Below are 14,029 nucleotides of genomic sequence, written 5' to 3'. Positions count from 1 at the left end.
TACCTTCGCAGGCCTTGGCTTCAATGACCTGACATTTTAAATACTCTACCCGGGTTTCGTGGCAGCGAATTACAGAGCGGCGTTCCTGATTCAGCGCGTCAAGCGATTCAATCAGTTTTTGACCTCCCGCAACCTTTTCCTCTACGTCTTTAAACAAGCCGTTGATCTGGACTGTCTGTGCTGCAACTACCTGGTCCAAAAGCTGGACTTGCTTCTTGTAGCACATCAGCCAAACCGCCTTTTCTACAGATTTCTTATGCTCTCTACCCGCTGTCCACTTGATGGCTGCGTCTAGCGGGCGCCTATCCCTTAATAGATCAGATATCCATTGTTTTGTGAGGTTGACTTTTCCGAAAACATAATCTGCTATTCTTTCATCCATCACATTTTGTTTATTCAGATCTTGATCTAACACACTACTTTCCTGCTGCCAAGGTCCTGCCGCGGTCGCCATTTCTGTAGGGTTTTTTTTCCTGCTCTCTTGCCCGTTCTGGCCCCCTGCCAGGCTTCGTGCAAGAATTACCCTTGAGTGGTTCGACCCACTCCCCCTACGGTTCTAGACCTTGGACTTAGTTGCAGAGAACAGTAGTGCAGAGAAAAGGACTCAATAGACCAGGCTGAATAGCACAAAATGGATACTTTTATTTTTAAACAGTTTGAAGCATTACAAAATACATGTCATAGGCACAGATTAAAGTAACTACAATCATGCACAAATTTATGAACTTGACTCTATGGAAATGGGGAACACATTACGATTTCCCTTAACTCCCTCCCCTATACCTAAACTAAGTTTCAACCTGGGGAACTTGGGATTATGCTCACCACTCTCGAAATCGCGAAAAGGGGTTCGCAGCCTTTTTGGCACCGCTTCCCGTCGTCACGTGGATTGGAAGCTTCTGGCGCAGTCGATATTCTCTCCTCCCTCGAGGCGGTGGGGTTGACCCAGCCTCGATGAGCGCTCGTTAAGGTTGAGATCCACTAGGCCTGTCGTGGATTTTTGTTCGTGGAGTAGACCTAGATGCAGGTTATGCACATGGGAGAATCTTGTGGCCTAGATCGCCAGTCCTCCAGAGGGTTTCTTCTCCGTCGGCCTGGGTCATCGATGATCTCCCGACCCCAGTACCCGGGCCACCCTCGTCGTTTTCTCGTCGTGGCCGAGCCTTGTTTGGCTGAACACCGACCACGTTGTCCTTTTACCGAAACCGTCCGTCTTTAAAAAGACGAAAACGTTTTCATCGATTCTGCATCTGCTGAAGTTGAAGTCGTCCAAGAAGAAGAAGCAGCCGCCGTCCAGTCAAGTGAAGTTGTTCAAGTAACCCGAAGTCCGAAGCGACTTAGATGGACTTTCAATCCATAGTTATACTCTTTTGGGACAGTCTTATCTCCCGCCAAATCATAGTCCTGTCTTTTTATTAATTCTGGCGGGCAGAAATCTCTGCAGGGGCGCTTTGTCTTGTAACGAAGCCGGTGATAACTTAAACTGGCCTTCCTGGCCGATAATGTCTGTTAATGTCCTTTGCATTGTCACCGCGGCTCGGTTCGCATATTGATCGGTCCGGACATTTTCCTTGATGGCTGCTAAACGGTTTTTCCTTTGTACAATAAATGGGTATAAGTGTTTTTACATTGTCCGCCCATATCTTGATGGGCCCCATCCTGTACTTATAATCCATTGAATATGTATGCTGTTGCTCTGAGTTTCGGTTCCCAGATACTGGCTTTCGCGGGTTTACTGTCTTCAATCCACAAGCCTGTCTAGCTTGCAGTAACAGAAATAAACTGGTTCAGAAACTGATCACGAGGCCTGGCGGCCATTTTGTATGCCCTTTTATCAAAGGTTTTTCTGTGCAAGCTTACTTTGGTCAATAAACAGCCTTATTTTATCCAGTTTTCTTGCGTGATTTTTGCTGAAAATTGCGAATCTTACAGGAGGATTTGTAGGAGTTACATATTACTTGTTACTGACTTAAAAAAAATATTAAGACATTTAGGAAGAGAACCAAAAAAGGGGAAAAACACAAACCATTTTATTTTGTCTGTCATTCTATAGTCCTAACAAGTCCCAAGAATAATGTAAATATTGATTTCCTCTTAAACATTTAGTGGAGTGCTAATAGAAACACAAGTTATGTAATGATGTATAAAAATTGCAGGAAGCTACTTTAGAAGAAACTACTATTTGTTTATTGAGAAAGACAGAAAATACTTTGATTAAACTGATAATGTACAATTTTGATTTGGTAAAATGATTGAAATAGGAGATTAAAAATTGAGTGTATAATGAAGTTTGCTTCCCACTATTTAATTGGGAAGTACCTAAAATAATTCAACTCTTCATGAAAGGAGCAGGGATTAATATTGTGGAGAATGTTTGAGAGAAAAACATTAGAAGCAAAATTCGTAAATTAACATCTTTACGTCAACATATTAGTAAACATTTCCAAGTCAGTCTGATTGGTTCTCCTGTCCAGGTGGAAAGATGAATGTTTATTTCTGTTATCATAGCTTTTTCTGCTTTTTGTTTTTAATTCAGTGACACAAATTATGTATGTGTTTTTCTACACTTGTGAATAACTGCTGCATTTCTGACATGTTACGTGGGGGGGGGGGTGTGCTGGATCAAGAAGACAACATTTATTAATGGAAGTGATTGAAGTTGGAAATACGGATACCCGTTTTTGTTCAATTCTTTTTAATACTATGAACTAAAGAACTATAGCACTTTATATTTGTTGGTTGTTTGGTTGCATTGTGATTAATATTCTAATTACTTATGTGGACGTACAGCACGTCAGCACCATAGGAAAGCCGCTGCTCCTGCTGCTTGTGCAGCCACTGCTATAGTGACATGAGGGATGGGCTAATACGTTGAAAACTTTAAAATTAATATAAATTGCACGAATAGATATGCCTCTTTCAGCTCACCTTGGGCTTTTGGATTGTTTGTCGATGCATAACCATGTGATGTTTCTGAAGTGTTAATGCATTATTATGCAGTTCTTTTATATCCCAGTCATTTCTGACAAGAATTTTTTTATTAAATAGAGTTTGTACATGACGAACTAAAAGCATTTAATTAATTCTACCATAAACAAACTTGCAGAATGGGCATGTAAAGGACAAATGAATTTCAATATAGATAAGTGTGAGGCGGTGCATTTTGGTAGAAGGATTAAGGAGGTGACCTACTCCTTGGAAAACAGTCTAAATGGGGTAGAGGTGCAAAGGGATCTAGGGGTATAGATGCACAAATCATTAAAAGTAGCAACGCAGGTTAAAAAAAGCCATAAAAAAGTGCAAATAAAGCATGGGGGCTCATTTCTAGAGGAATTGAATTCAAAAGCAGAGAAGTTATGCCAAACTTGTATAGAACCTTGTCTGATAGTCTCATGATTTGAGATGGCGGAGTGGCAATATGGCATTACTGTATATATGCTTTTAAGTGGTTGCTGTTGCTGTTTTTGTTGTAAAAGTTGTTGTTGTTTTAAAATTTGCTCACGAATGAAAAGGTTGCATTCAAGGAGTTCGCGGCCCGCTCAGTGCAAAAAAAATTAGAGGCAACATTGCACACTGCCCATTTTATTTTCACCGGGCATCACTGAGGGAGCCGTAAGCTCATGCTGCTCAAGGGCGCGAGCCTCATTTAATATTCAGAACTGGTGGAAATGGAGGTTGGGCTTCACCATCCCAAATGTTCTGCTGGCTCACTCCAATTGTGTGCAATGGCATCACTGCGCACCTGTATAAACCAGACTGTACTGAACACATGGCAGCAATTGGTTTGCATTTTTTTTCCCTATCCTACATTTATGCAAATGTAAATGCAAATCAAGCTTCAGATGGGAAAATAAGGGTAATGTTTTCCACTGACAGCTTGCATGTTCCAAAGAGGGGATGGAAGTAAAATGAGCAAGGTCCACAAACAATATGTCGAGCTCCTCAAACGCAGTGAGCTCCTATTTAGTGTATTAGTGATTTTCACAAGTTGCCCAATGTTATTCAGTATTATATGTGTGTAATATTGAGTATACATAAAAGGAGCATAGTATCGTGCAGCACAGAAGGAGAACATTCGGCCCATCGTGCCTGTGCCAGTTCTTTGGTAGAGCTACCAATTAGTTCCACACCTCTGCTCTTTCCCCATAGCCCTGCAAAGTTTTCCTTTCCAAGTATATATTGAATCTGCTTCCACCACCCTTTCAGGCAGTGCATTCCAGATCATAACAACTTGCTGCGTATACAATTCTCCTAGTTCCTTTGCCAATTATTTTAAATCTGTGTTTTCATAATTTTGAACACCTCTATTAAATCTTCCCTTAACTGTCTCTGTTCTAAGGAGAACAACCCCAGATTCTCCAGTCTCGCCACATAACTGAAGTCCCTCATCCCTGGTGCCATTCTACTAAATCTCCTCTGCACACCCTCCAAAGGCCTTGACATCCTTCCTAAAGTGTGGTGCCCAGAATTGGATACAATACGCCAGCCAAGGCCTAACCAGTGATTTATAAAGGTTTAGCATAACCTCCTTGCTTTTGTACTCTATGCTGCTACTTATAAAGCCAAGGATCCCATATGCTTTTTTAACAGCCTGATCAACTTGTCACAGAATCACAGAAACCCCACAGTGCAGATAGAGGCCATTTCAGCCCATCGAGCCTGCACCGACACATATCCCACCCGATCCCCGTAACCCCTACACCAACACATATCCCACCCTATCTCCGTAACCCCACGTATTTAATCCCCCTAACACTAAGGGTCAATTTATCATAGCCAATCAACCTAAACCCGCATATCTTTGGACCTGCCACCTTCAAAGGTAGCATGAGCAGTCCTCATGAAAGAGTGTTTGGCAAAAGTTTTTGATTATTTACAAACAGCCATTGAATAAATGGTGTCAACATCCATCATCAGGTACCTATAGCTAATAACTTGATGACAGTAACTCATGTCTCTTTCCCCCCCCCCCCCCCAACAAAAACAAGGTTTTCCAAACACTTATTAGTGAGTTCCTTTAAAGATTACCTAATGGTGCTTCGCCCATTATTCCAACGCTCTCTTTTTTGGCCTCCCAGATGTGTCAGCTGTGGCTCAGTTGGCAGCACACTCACCTCTGAGTCAGAAGGTTGTGGCTTCAAGTCCCACACCAGGAACTTGAGCACATAAAGCTACGTTGACACTCCAGTGCAGTGCTGAGGGAGTGCTGCACTGTCGGAGGTGCCGTCTTTTGGATGAGATGTTAAACCGAGGCCCCGTCTGCTCGCTCAGGTGGACGTAAAAGATCCCATGACACTATTTCAAAGAGCAGCAGGGGAGTTATCTCCGGTGTCCTGGCCAATATTTATCCCTCAACCAACATAACAAAAACAGATTATCTGGTCATTATCACATTGCTGTTTGTGGGACATTGCTGAGCACAAATTGGCTGCCGCGTTTCCCACATTACAACAGTGACTACACTCCAAATGTACTTCATTGGCTGTAAAAGTGCTTTGAGACATCTGGTGGTTGTGAAAGGCGCTATATAAATGCAAGCCTTTTCTTTCTCCCATTCTCCATTGCCCATAAACTCCAACGTGTCCAAAATGCAGCATCCGTATCCTGTCCTGTACTAAATCCTGCTCGCTCGCCATCCCTGGTCCTTGCTGACCTACATTGGCTCCCTGTCTATCAACATAATGGCCCAGAACTTGGTGTCGGGGGCTTGCCGCGCGTGCAAGCCCCCGATGTGCACTCACCCTGCGCGCCGACATCTGAAACCTGGCCCGCAGTGGATTTCCTTTCAGTGGCCAGGTTCTGATGTCGGCGCGCTGTGCTAACCTGACCCAGCAGTGTAGTTAGTGCGATGTGCCGGCTGGGATCAGGTGAGCACTGTTCAGCCAATCAGGGGAGGGGAAACTTCATTCATAAGTTTGAGAGTAAGAACTGTCAAACTCATGAGAAGTGCTGCACCCCAAAACACTACTTAAACTTTAAATAACATTTAAAAAAACATCCCAATCATTAAATTAAGTATAAATAAGTTTAAAAAAAAATAATGTAAACAATAATTTTCTTTTTTTGAAAAAAATAAATTTTTAATAAAAAGGGTCTAAAACTAAACTGGCCTTATTGTAGATTCTTTAAAATAATAAACCTGTGGGAAAAAAAAATTCTAAATTGCACTAAAACACCACTTACCTGTAAAAAATAAATACTTACGTGTGCTTTTTACAAGCGTAAAGACCAGAGGCCTTTAGACATGCGCAAATCCCCCAAAACAGAGGAAATCCAAGACGCACGCGCTGCCCCCTACAGCGCACGCACTAGCCTCTTCAGCTCTTGGGTGAGAGGAGAGGAAATGCCGGTTTTCAGCGCATGCGCTGTGCATGCTGAAAACCGGCATTTCCTCCGGCCAGATGTGTGAGTACCCCTTCCGTACTCACGCGTTTGGGGAGGAATTTCTGCCCCATTAATTGTAAACACTTTTGCTTGGAATTTCCGTAGGGGTTCTCCGATCTCCCACTGTAACTTCAGCATAATATTGCTGCAATCGCTGGCGAAATGGTATAAATAGCTAAAAACGGCTATTTGCACTGATTTTCCAGGGATTCCGCCAATCTTCTGTCAAAGTTATGGTAGGGAATTGGGTGAACCCTGCAGAAATATATTATCCTCATTTATCCTTATTGTCAAACCCCTGCAGTCTCCTCCAGCCTTATCGTTCCCTACATCCTTTGGTCCTTTTGTTCACAATCCCTTTCTTTATTGCACCTTTGGTGGCAGAGTTTCCAGCTGCCCTGGCCCCAGTCTCTCTAACCTCTCCACTTCTTGCTCCTTCTTAACAAACCTTTTTTTTTCACCAGGCTTTTGGTCACTCCTATTAATCTATCCCTTCATGGCTCAGCTTTCATTTCCCTATCTATTTTGATTTGTGAAGCTTCCTGGACCTTTTATTTTTAAATTATAGGTGCTATATAAATGCAAACTATTGTTTTTTTAAAATCCTGACCACTGTCTAGACATTCCTTTGGAAATTCCTCTTGCCCTCTGAGAGCTGGAGAATGGGGAGGAGTTCCACAGGCATAGGCAAAGATATCTGTGGTATCATTGGCTGTAAATTACTTTGGGACAGCCTGAGGTTGTGAAAGATGCTCTATAGATGCAAGTTCTTCTTCTTCCTTTCTTTTAAGTACCTCTCCCAGTTTTTCTTTGAGTCTTGATTTTTACTTTGTCCTCACATTTTCGGGGTTTCCAGTTTCCAGTCCAAAATGACTACTAATTACTGCTCTGTACACATTTCATGTCAGCTTCTCCCATTCTAAATTCCTATGTCCATATTTATAATGGGAACTGCCCATGTAAACTTGTCACACTGTAATTACACCCTCCCACCAATGGTAGTGCTGTAGCATCTCAATTTTGCAACTCCCAGCTCCTTGTCCTGCACTGCAGAGAAACTCTTTTGCACCAATCAATTCTACTTCTCTGCTTCCCAAATGTCCATTAGTTCTGCTATTTAACAATTACATAAAATCAATTTATTATATAAATAAGGACAGAATGTATGACTTTAAAATGGGGACTGAATAATGTCTGCATGCTCTGGTCCAATGAGACCTGCTGTCTAATCTCACTTGACCTGCAGACTGCTTGTGGTCTTGATTCTACATGTGTGACATCACAGGAGAGCAACAGGTTTTTGTTAAATGTCTCAAACAGCAATTTCTAGGTCTGTGCTGAGTTTTGAGGTTCTAATGACATTTGTAAGGTTGGCTGTTATATACAATCAGTCTGACAACCTTACATCTACTTAACCTTTTCCCTAATTTTATTTAAAAGAAAATGGTTTCATTTTCTGCTATGTGCCACTAAGTTCCGTTAAGCCTTGGTTGATGCAGCCCATGAAAGCCTCAAGTGGATTTGATGATATAGTGTGCCACAGCGATTGATTTTGTTGTGTTTCTTTTGTTTAAAGCAGTACTAAGGCGGAATTCACTCCAGTGAAAAAGTGCGTCAATATTACGACTCTGTTGTGTGACCTATCACAGAGGTTTAAGGATCCTTACGATATTTACTGGGTACGGGTTAAAAGTGTCACCAACACATCCGAATCCAAGTGGGTAGAATCGAATCAGCTTCAGCCAAACCAAGACAGTGAGTGCCTTACTCTTTTGTTTTAAACTCTGTGGTAATTTAGCACCAGCAAAGACTAATACAACCACTTCTTGTTTGCACATAAATCTAAGCAGTGTTAGCTGTGACTCAATGGTAGCACCCTTGACTGAGTCAGATGGTTTTGGATTCAAGTCCCATTCCAGAGACGTGGGCACATAATCTAGGCTGACACCTCAATGCAGTACTGAGGGAGTGCTGCAAGTCGGGTGCTGTTTTTCAGATCAGACATTTAACCGAGGCCCTTCTCAGGTGGATGTAAAAGATCGCACGGTGGTACTCGAAGAAGAGCAGGGTAGTTCAATGGAGAGTAAAATCGGGCAGGGTGGAAAAGGTAGGCTCGGTTAAAATTGCCCCCTTAGTTTTTCATGATCAGAACAACTAGGCAAGCCAATGGAGCTTCAGTTTTAAATACTATGACCTGATTGATAGCCTGTGAAGGTGCTACAGCCTGATAACACACTCCAATCGCATTGTATTCCAAATGTACCGTCGTTCTTCTCTGCCAGAGGCTGCATCCTGAGTTCATTATATTTGAGGCTCCTGGCACAGTCTCTACTTCTTAACGAGACTTCCTTCTACTTTGGAAGCTTGTGGTTCAGGCAGGCATGTACTGGCAGACACGTGATTCAGCACCAGACCAACAACCTGAGATACTTACTGTCCTCTTTTCTGATAAGCAAACACTCGGCTGTACTCATCGAGCAACAGATTTGAGCAAGTTTGGTGACATAGAAGCAAATCAAATTCTGTTAATTTGGACTCAGGAAGCAATCAGTTTCAAGGAAAAAAAGTAATCATTATAATTGATCACTGGTGCTGGAAGTGTGCCAGATTAAACAGCCTAGAGGTGCTCTGATCAAACACTTTTCTCTCCTATTTTCATGTGGTCTAACCTTAATTTGCTGTAGGTTTCTAGTTAGATTTATACATGAATCCCTGTAGGGATTTATAGACAGTAAGCTGGCTGACTATTAGAACTTACTTTCGATGGACTGTCGAGGCACAGATGATCTTTAGTACAGCTGGAATGTTATTATTGCTGGGGCTGGCGCTAGATGGTCAAAGCAATGAGGTGCTGATCAAAACAACAGCTTGCATTTATATAGCGCCTTTAACGTAGCAAAATGTCCCAAGGTGCTTCACAGGAGTGGAATCAGACAAAAATTGACACTGAGCCAAAGCAGGAGACATTCGAATAGGTGACCAAACGTTTGGTCAAAGAGGTAGGTTTTAAGCCGAGTCTCAAAGGAGGAGAGAGAGGTGGAGAGGCGGAGCGATTTGGGGAGGAAATTCCAGAGCTTAGAGAAGTTTTAAGGGAGGTTAAAAAGAAAACTCACGAATGGTGTAAATAAAAGAAAAACAGAAACTGTTAGAAATGCGCAGCAAGTCAGTCAGGCCCTGAAAGAGAAAGGCCGATTAACATGTTAGTGCTCCCCTTCTGTTGTGTCTCAAATTCATTAGAAGATAAGTTACTAGGATAGTTAATGGAGTAGAGCATGTTGCATCACCTATCACACATGTTGCTGAAATTTTTCTTTTTAAAAATACTACCATAATAAAAATAATACTAAAGGTGCTGGGGTGTCACCCCATATTAGAGCATCGGTGGTAGGAGCCGTGGAATGGAGGGGCAACATGTTTACTTCCCCAGTATGTTGAGTCCTGTGTCCAAACTGTGCGAGGACGTGCTGATTGGAGGCCTGGTGGCTCCCAGCAGGAGGAGGCAAGTTTGAAATTGAATTTTCCTTTGGACCGTTGCCATGCATCTCCCAGCAGTCAGTCAAGAGCAGCATTAGAAACAGTGAAGTACTGAGATACACGGCAGGAAAGTTTCTAATGCAACAGTAGTGCCCCTGCAATTACAGGAACATTCCTCAGGTGCGGACAACATTTAATGTGAAAGGATAGGTGCATCTTTAGGGATGGAATTAGTTTAATAGTTACTTTTAATCACTGGCTGAGATGAGATGGTAAACACCACATTAATGTGCTTACAGGTCTGTGCCCACTCATCAAACTTTTATCTTCGTAAGGAAGTGATCTTCCTGAAATTCTGGTTTGGCTACATTTTACTGCTTTGATTCTATAATTGTTTCTCAAATTTGTTATTCTAACTTGCCTAATAGAAAGATGACGTAAGCTCGAGGAACAGCACCTCCTCTTTCTATTAGGCACTTTACAGCCTTCTGGACCCAACATTGAGTTCAACAATTTCAGAATATAACCTCTGCCCCTATTTTTTCAGGCGGCAGTTGTTGATGATTCTGCCATCCCCATTTGCAACATTTAACCACTCCTGCCTTCCACCCTATCACAGACCGTCCCTTTCGTTCTTTCCTCCCCTCCCCCTTTCCCTGCCTCTGCACCTGCTTAAAACCTGTTACATCTCTAACTGTTTCCAGTTCTGACAAAGGGTCACAGACCTGAAACGTTAACTCTGTTTTTCACTCTCCATGGATGCTGCCTGACCTGCTGAGTGTTTCCAGCATTTTCTGTTGTTATTTCAGATTTCCAGCATCCGTAGTATTTTGCTATTGTGATTCCTTACGGAGTTTATTTTGTGTTTTGGCCCATTTGGTGTCTTACTACTTTACACGTTATTGGCATCATTTGACAGTATAGCTGGATTTCACTGTCAACCTCTGCATTTTATGCTGTAATCTGGGAATGAACTACACAATAGATATACTTAACATAAGGTTAATGTGATAACAAGTAACTTTACTTCGTCCAAAAGTCAATGAGACAGTGGTGACCTTTTGACATCCATAGGTGCTGAACTAGGGTGAACAGAAAGAAGTCAACAAAATAAACCCGATAATAATGCAATTTTTAAGACTGGCCATGACTAGGCCCACTGGTTTATGGTGGCGAAATAAATGTTGGCCAGGACACTGCGGAGAACCTCTTCAAATAGTGCCGTGGGATCTTTTACGTGCAACTGAGAAGGCAGAATCTTGGCTTGGTTTAAAGAATGCAAAATCATGTAGTTCCAACTGAACAGACTTGCAGGATCCTGTTTATTTCCTGGCGTTTGAGCACAAACAGACATTTCTCTATTTTTGTTGTCCCCACCCACCAGGTGCCTGAACTCCAGAGATTAACTTAACCGATGTTTTGCCCATACAACCATGTGGCTATGTTGTATACACATTGAGTGAAGTAAGGTGGAGCAGTCAATGTCTACCTTGTTTTGTTCCAAAACATTTATGTCTCATTCTCCAACTGGGAGACTGACCTATTCACCCATTCCTTCTACGCACAGCGTTGAATGCAGCTGCCGGAAGAGTAATCTGCCTGACCCTGCGGCATCCCTTACAAAGGGGAGAGCTTCAAATGCCTCCAACATTTTCAGCGTCCTTCTCTTTGGCAGCCCAGGCCTCCCAGCTGGGCCTCACTTACACCAGGTTCAGCTATGTACACCAGGTATAGCTGTGCCGATGCAACACAGGGAGCAGAGTGAGAGCTGGGACATGGGAACAACCCCCCTGACTTAGGGAGTCCCTACCCTTGTGTTCTTGAGTTTTGTAGCAGCAAGCAAAGGCTCCGTCCCCACAAGGGCATCCTGGGAGCTGTGGCTGAAGGCTGGGACCTGGCGAAGCGCACCCAGTCGAGCCTGCGGCCATTCCAAACTCATGGCAGGCGCCTGCTGGAAGGGCCGTAGATTTTTGGAGCCCATATGTTTAAATGTTACTCTTACTGCTTATAAATATCACTCCTAACATCTCCTCAACGTTGGCAACTGTGGCCAAAGCAGGGGCCAACACATTCTAAATGGAAATGCTAACTTTCAGTAGCAGAATTGCCTGTAGGGCGGGTGGCGGTGGGAGAGGGATGAGAAAATTCCTGTACTTTTAGCGCAGTTTTTAGAATTGACACATAAACAAGGAATATCAGTCCCATAAACTGTAGATGGAAGTTGTTTCTTTGGCATTAGAAAAGATGATCATTTGTAATTTCGGAGAGATTACTAATACCTAGTAATGACACCAGTGATTTGATTGCTTTGTGCAGGCATTTGTTTAAGAGTTTTTACTTTTTTTGCTTCAGAATTGAAAGACCCATCTTTTCATTATACTCTCAGTGCAGTACTGTATGCTTCCTGCTCAGAGATGAAAACATGCGGAACTCATCACTCTTCACTTTTTTTTAAAGAAGTGTATGCAGGGAGGGTTAGTCATTGTGAAGGTATGCCACAGATACTGCAGGATGAAAGCATTTCATGGGTGCAGCTATCCTTCTCGGCATTAACAATGACATTGAGAAACAAGGGGAAAAATGCCAATTTGGGGTGGAGCATTAGATTTTACTGAACAAACTGAGTGGAACTTTTTTAGCCACCATACCTATTTTAATACACTAGATATTGACATACGTCAAATGGGATAAATAGTTACCAAACACTGCAATGTGATAATGTACACAATAATAAAATTGCCATCCATAAGGGGAGGAGAATACACATGATAGTATGCAATACGTTATGGTAGCTGGTATGTGCAGTAAGGGCTCTATGTTAGGATCCCAGGGTCATGCTATTGTTTAGCTAGATATTGGACCGAGAAAGGTGCATTCTTGATTGTAAGGGATGCAAGGTCCCCTTACAGGAGTGACTAATGACACTGAAGTCGAGAAAATATCTAGCATAAAAACCCAAAGACGGTGACACTATACTACACTAAAGAGTTCCACCTCTTTTCAGATCCTTTCATCTCCCTGATACTTTATTAATGCTTTTTTGTTTAAATTTCATGCAGCCATCTTGGGTCCCCCGATTATCAATGTGAGCAGCAATAAACAGACGATTGAAGTTACTCTTGACATGCCTCTGACTCCACACAAGCAAGGGAATACTGATAAACTAAAGACAGTGAACGATATTAATCCGTCATTAATTTATATTGTTATTTTACTCGATGAAGCCGACAAACAATATGCGGTAATTATGAATAATTATTCATGCTATTCTGGCAAGATTCATTTTATTTTTTATAATATTTCTATTGATACTATTGACAGTGTAATATTGTTTTGGGGATATATATATGATAGACATACCAGGTGCATATATACTCTAACCAACTGCAGTGCCACAAAACAGAATAGGAGCCTGGCCATCATTGAAACAGCCCATTCCGCACTCATATTTAGGACCAAATTGGCACCAAGTCCACTTTAAGATGCCGGCTCCTTTGCTGTGGTAGGAATTAAGCTTACCCCATAGAAAAATGCTATCCCAGCACCTGAACTGTACTACACATGTATGAAGTCACCTTTTACCAACTGTGCATTGCCCACAGATACATGAAGTTAAGATACGGATCAGCCATAATCTAGTTGAATGCTGTAACAGGCTCGGGGGGTCTGAATGACCTACTCCTGTTCCCATGTTCCTAAATTATATTTAGCAAAATAACACCTTTAATCACAATATTCATGCCACTTCCAAGACATTGCTGGGTGAGTGTGAGCCTATCTGGTAGCAATTGGGTAATTCAGGATTATGCACTGCTAATCTTCAATGTTCAGTATGCTTCCCAACAAAAGATATTGATAAGAGGGATAGAAAATGTGTATTGTTCAACTTGGCTCTCGGGCTGAGGAACTGCCTGGTGGCCTCATTACACCTGACCAATCACTCTATTTAGGAAACCTGGATACATAGTGGCCTCATACAATCTCAATCAAGGTGCTCCTGCATCCTGATCAGGCTATTTAACATAGAAACATAGAAGATAGGAGCAGGAGTAGACCATTCGGCCCCTTGAGCCTGTTCCGCTATTCAATGAGATCATGGCTGATCATCCAAACTCAGTACCCTGTTCCTACCTTCTCTCCATATCCCTTGATCCCTTTAGCCTTAAGAAAT

The 14,029-nt window shown here is 42.3% G+C and overlaps 1 protein-coding gene across 2 annotated transcripts in view; it reads left to right on the top strand.

Moving 5' to 3' along the window:
• LOC147124993 (uncharacterized) overlaps window positions 1–14,029 on the top strand; it is a 72,082-nt gene that overhangs the window by 33,831 nt on the left and 24,222 nt on the right. Inside the window, exons 4-5 of one of the 2 annotated variants that reach the window (XM_085995800.1) lie at window positions 7,964–8,139; window positions 12,918–13,099. In XM_085995800.1, the coding sequence (XP_085851926.1) occupies window positions 7,964–8,139; window positions 12,918–13,099 (358 nt within the window). Of the gene's footprint in view, window positions 1–7,960; window positions 8,140–12,917; window positions 13,100–14,029 lie in introns of both variants that reach the window. The other variant, XM_085995791.1, reaches the window with a different exon arrangement.

The sequence above is a fragment of the Somniosus microcephalus genome, chromosome 1 (genome assembly GCF_052327205.1).
Source record: "Somniosus microcephalus isolate GS21.2 chromosome 1, FLI_Smic_1.0, whole genome shotgun sequence".
NCBI classification, from domain to species: Eukaryota; Metazoa; Chordata; class Chondrichthyes; order Squaliformes; family Somniosidae; genus Somniosus; species Somniosus microcephalus.
Note: the sequence above shows the minus strand (reverse complement) of the source record. Positions and strands in the feature narration are given on the sequence as shown.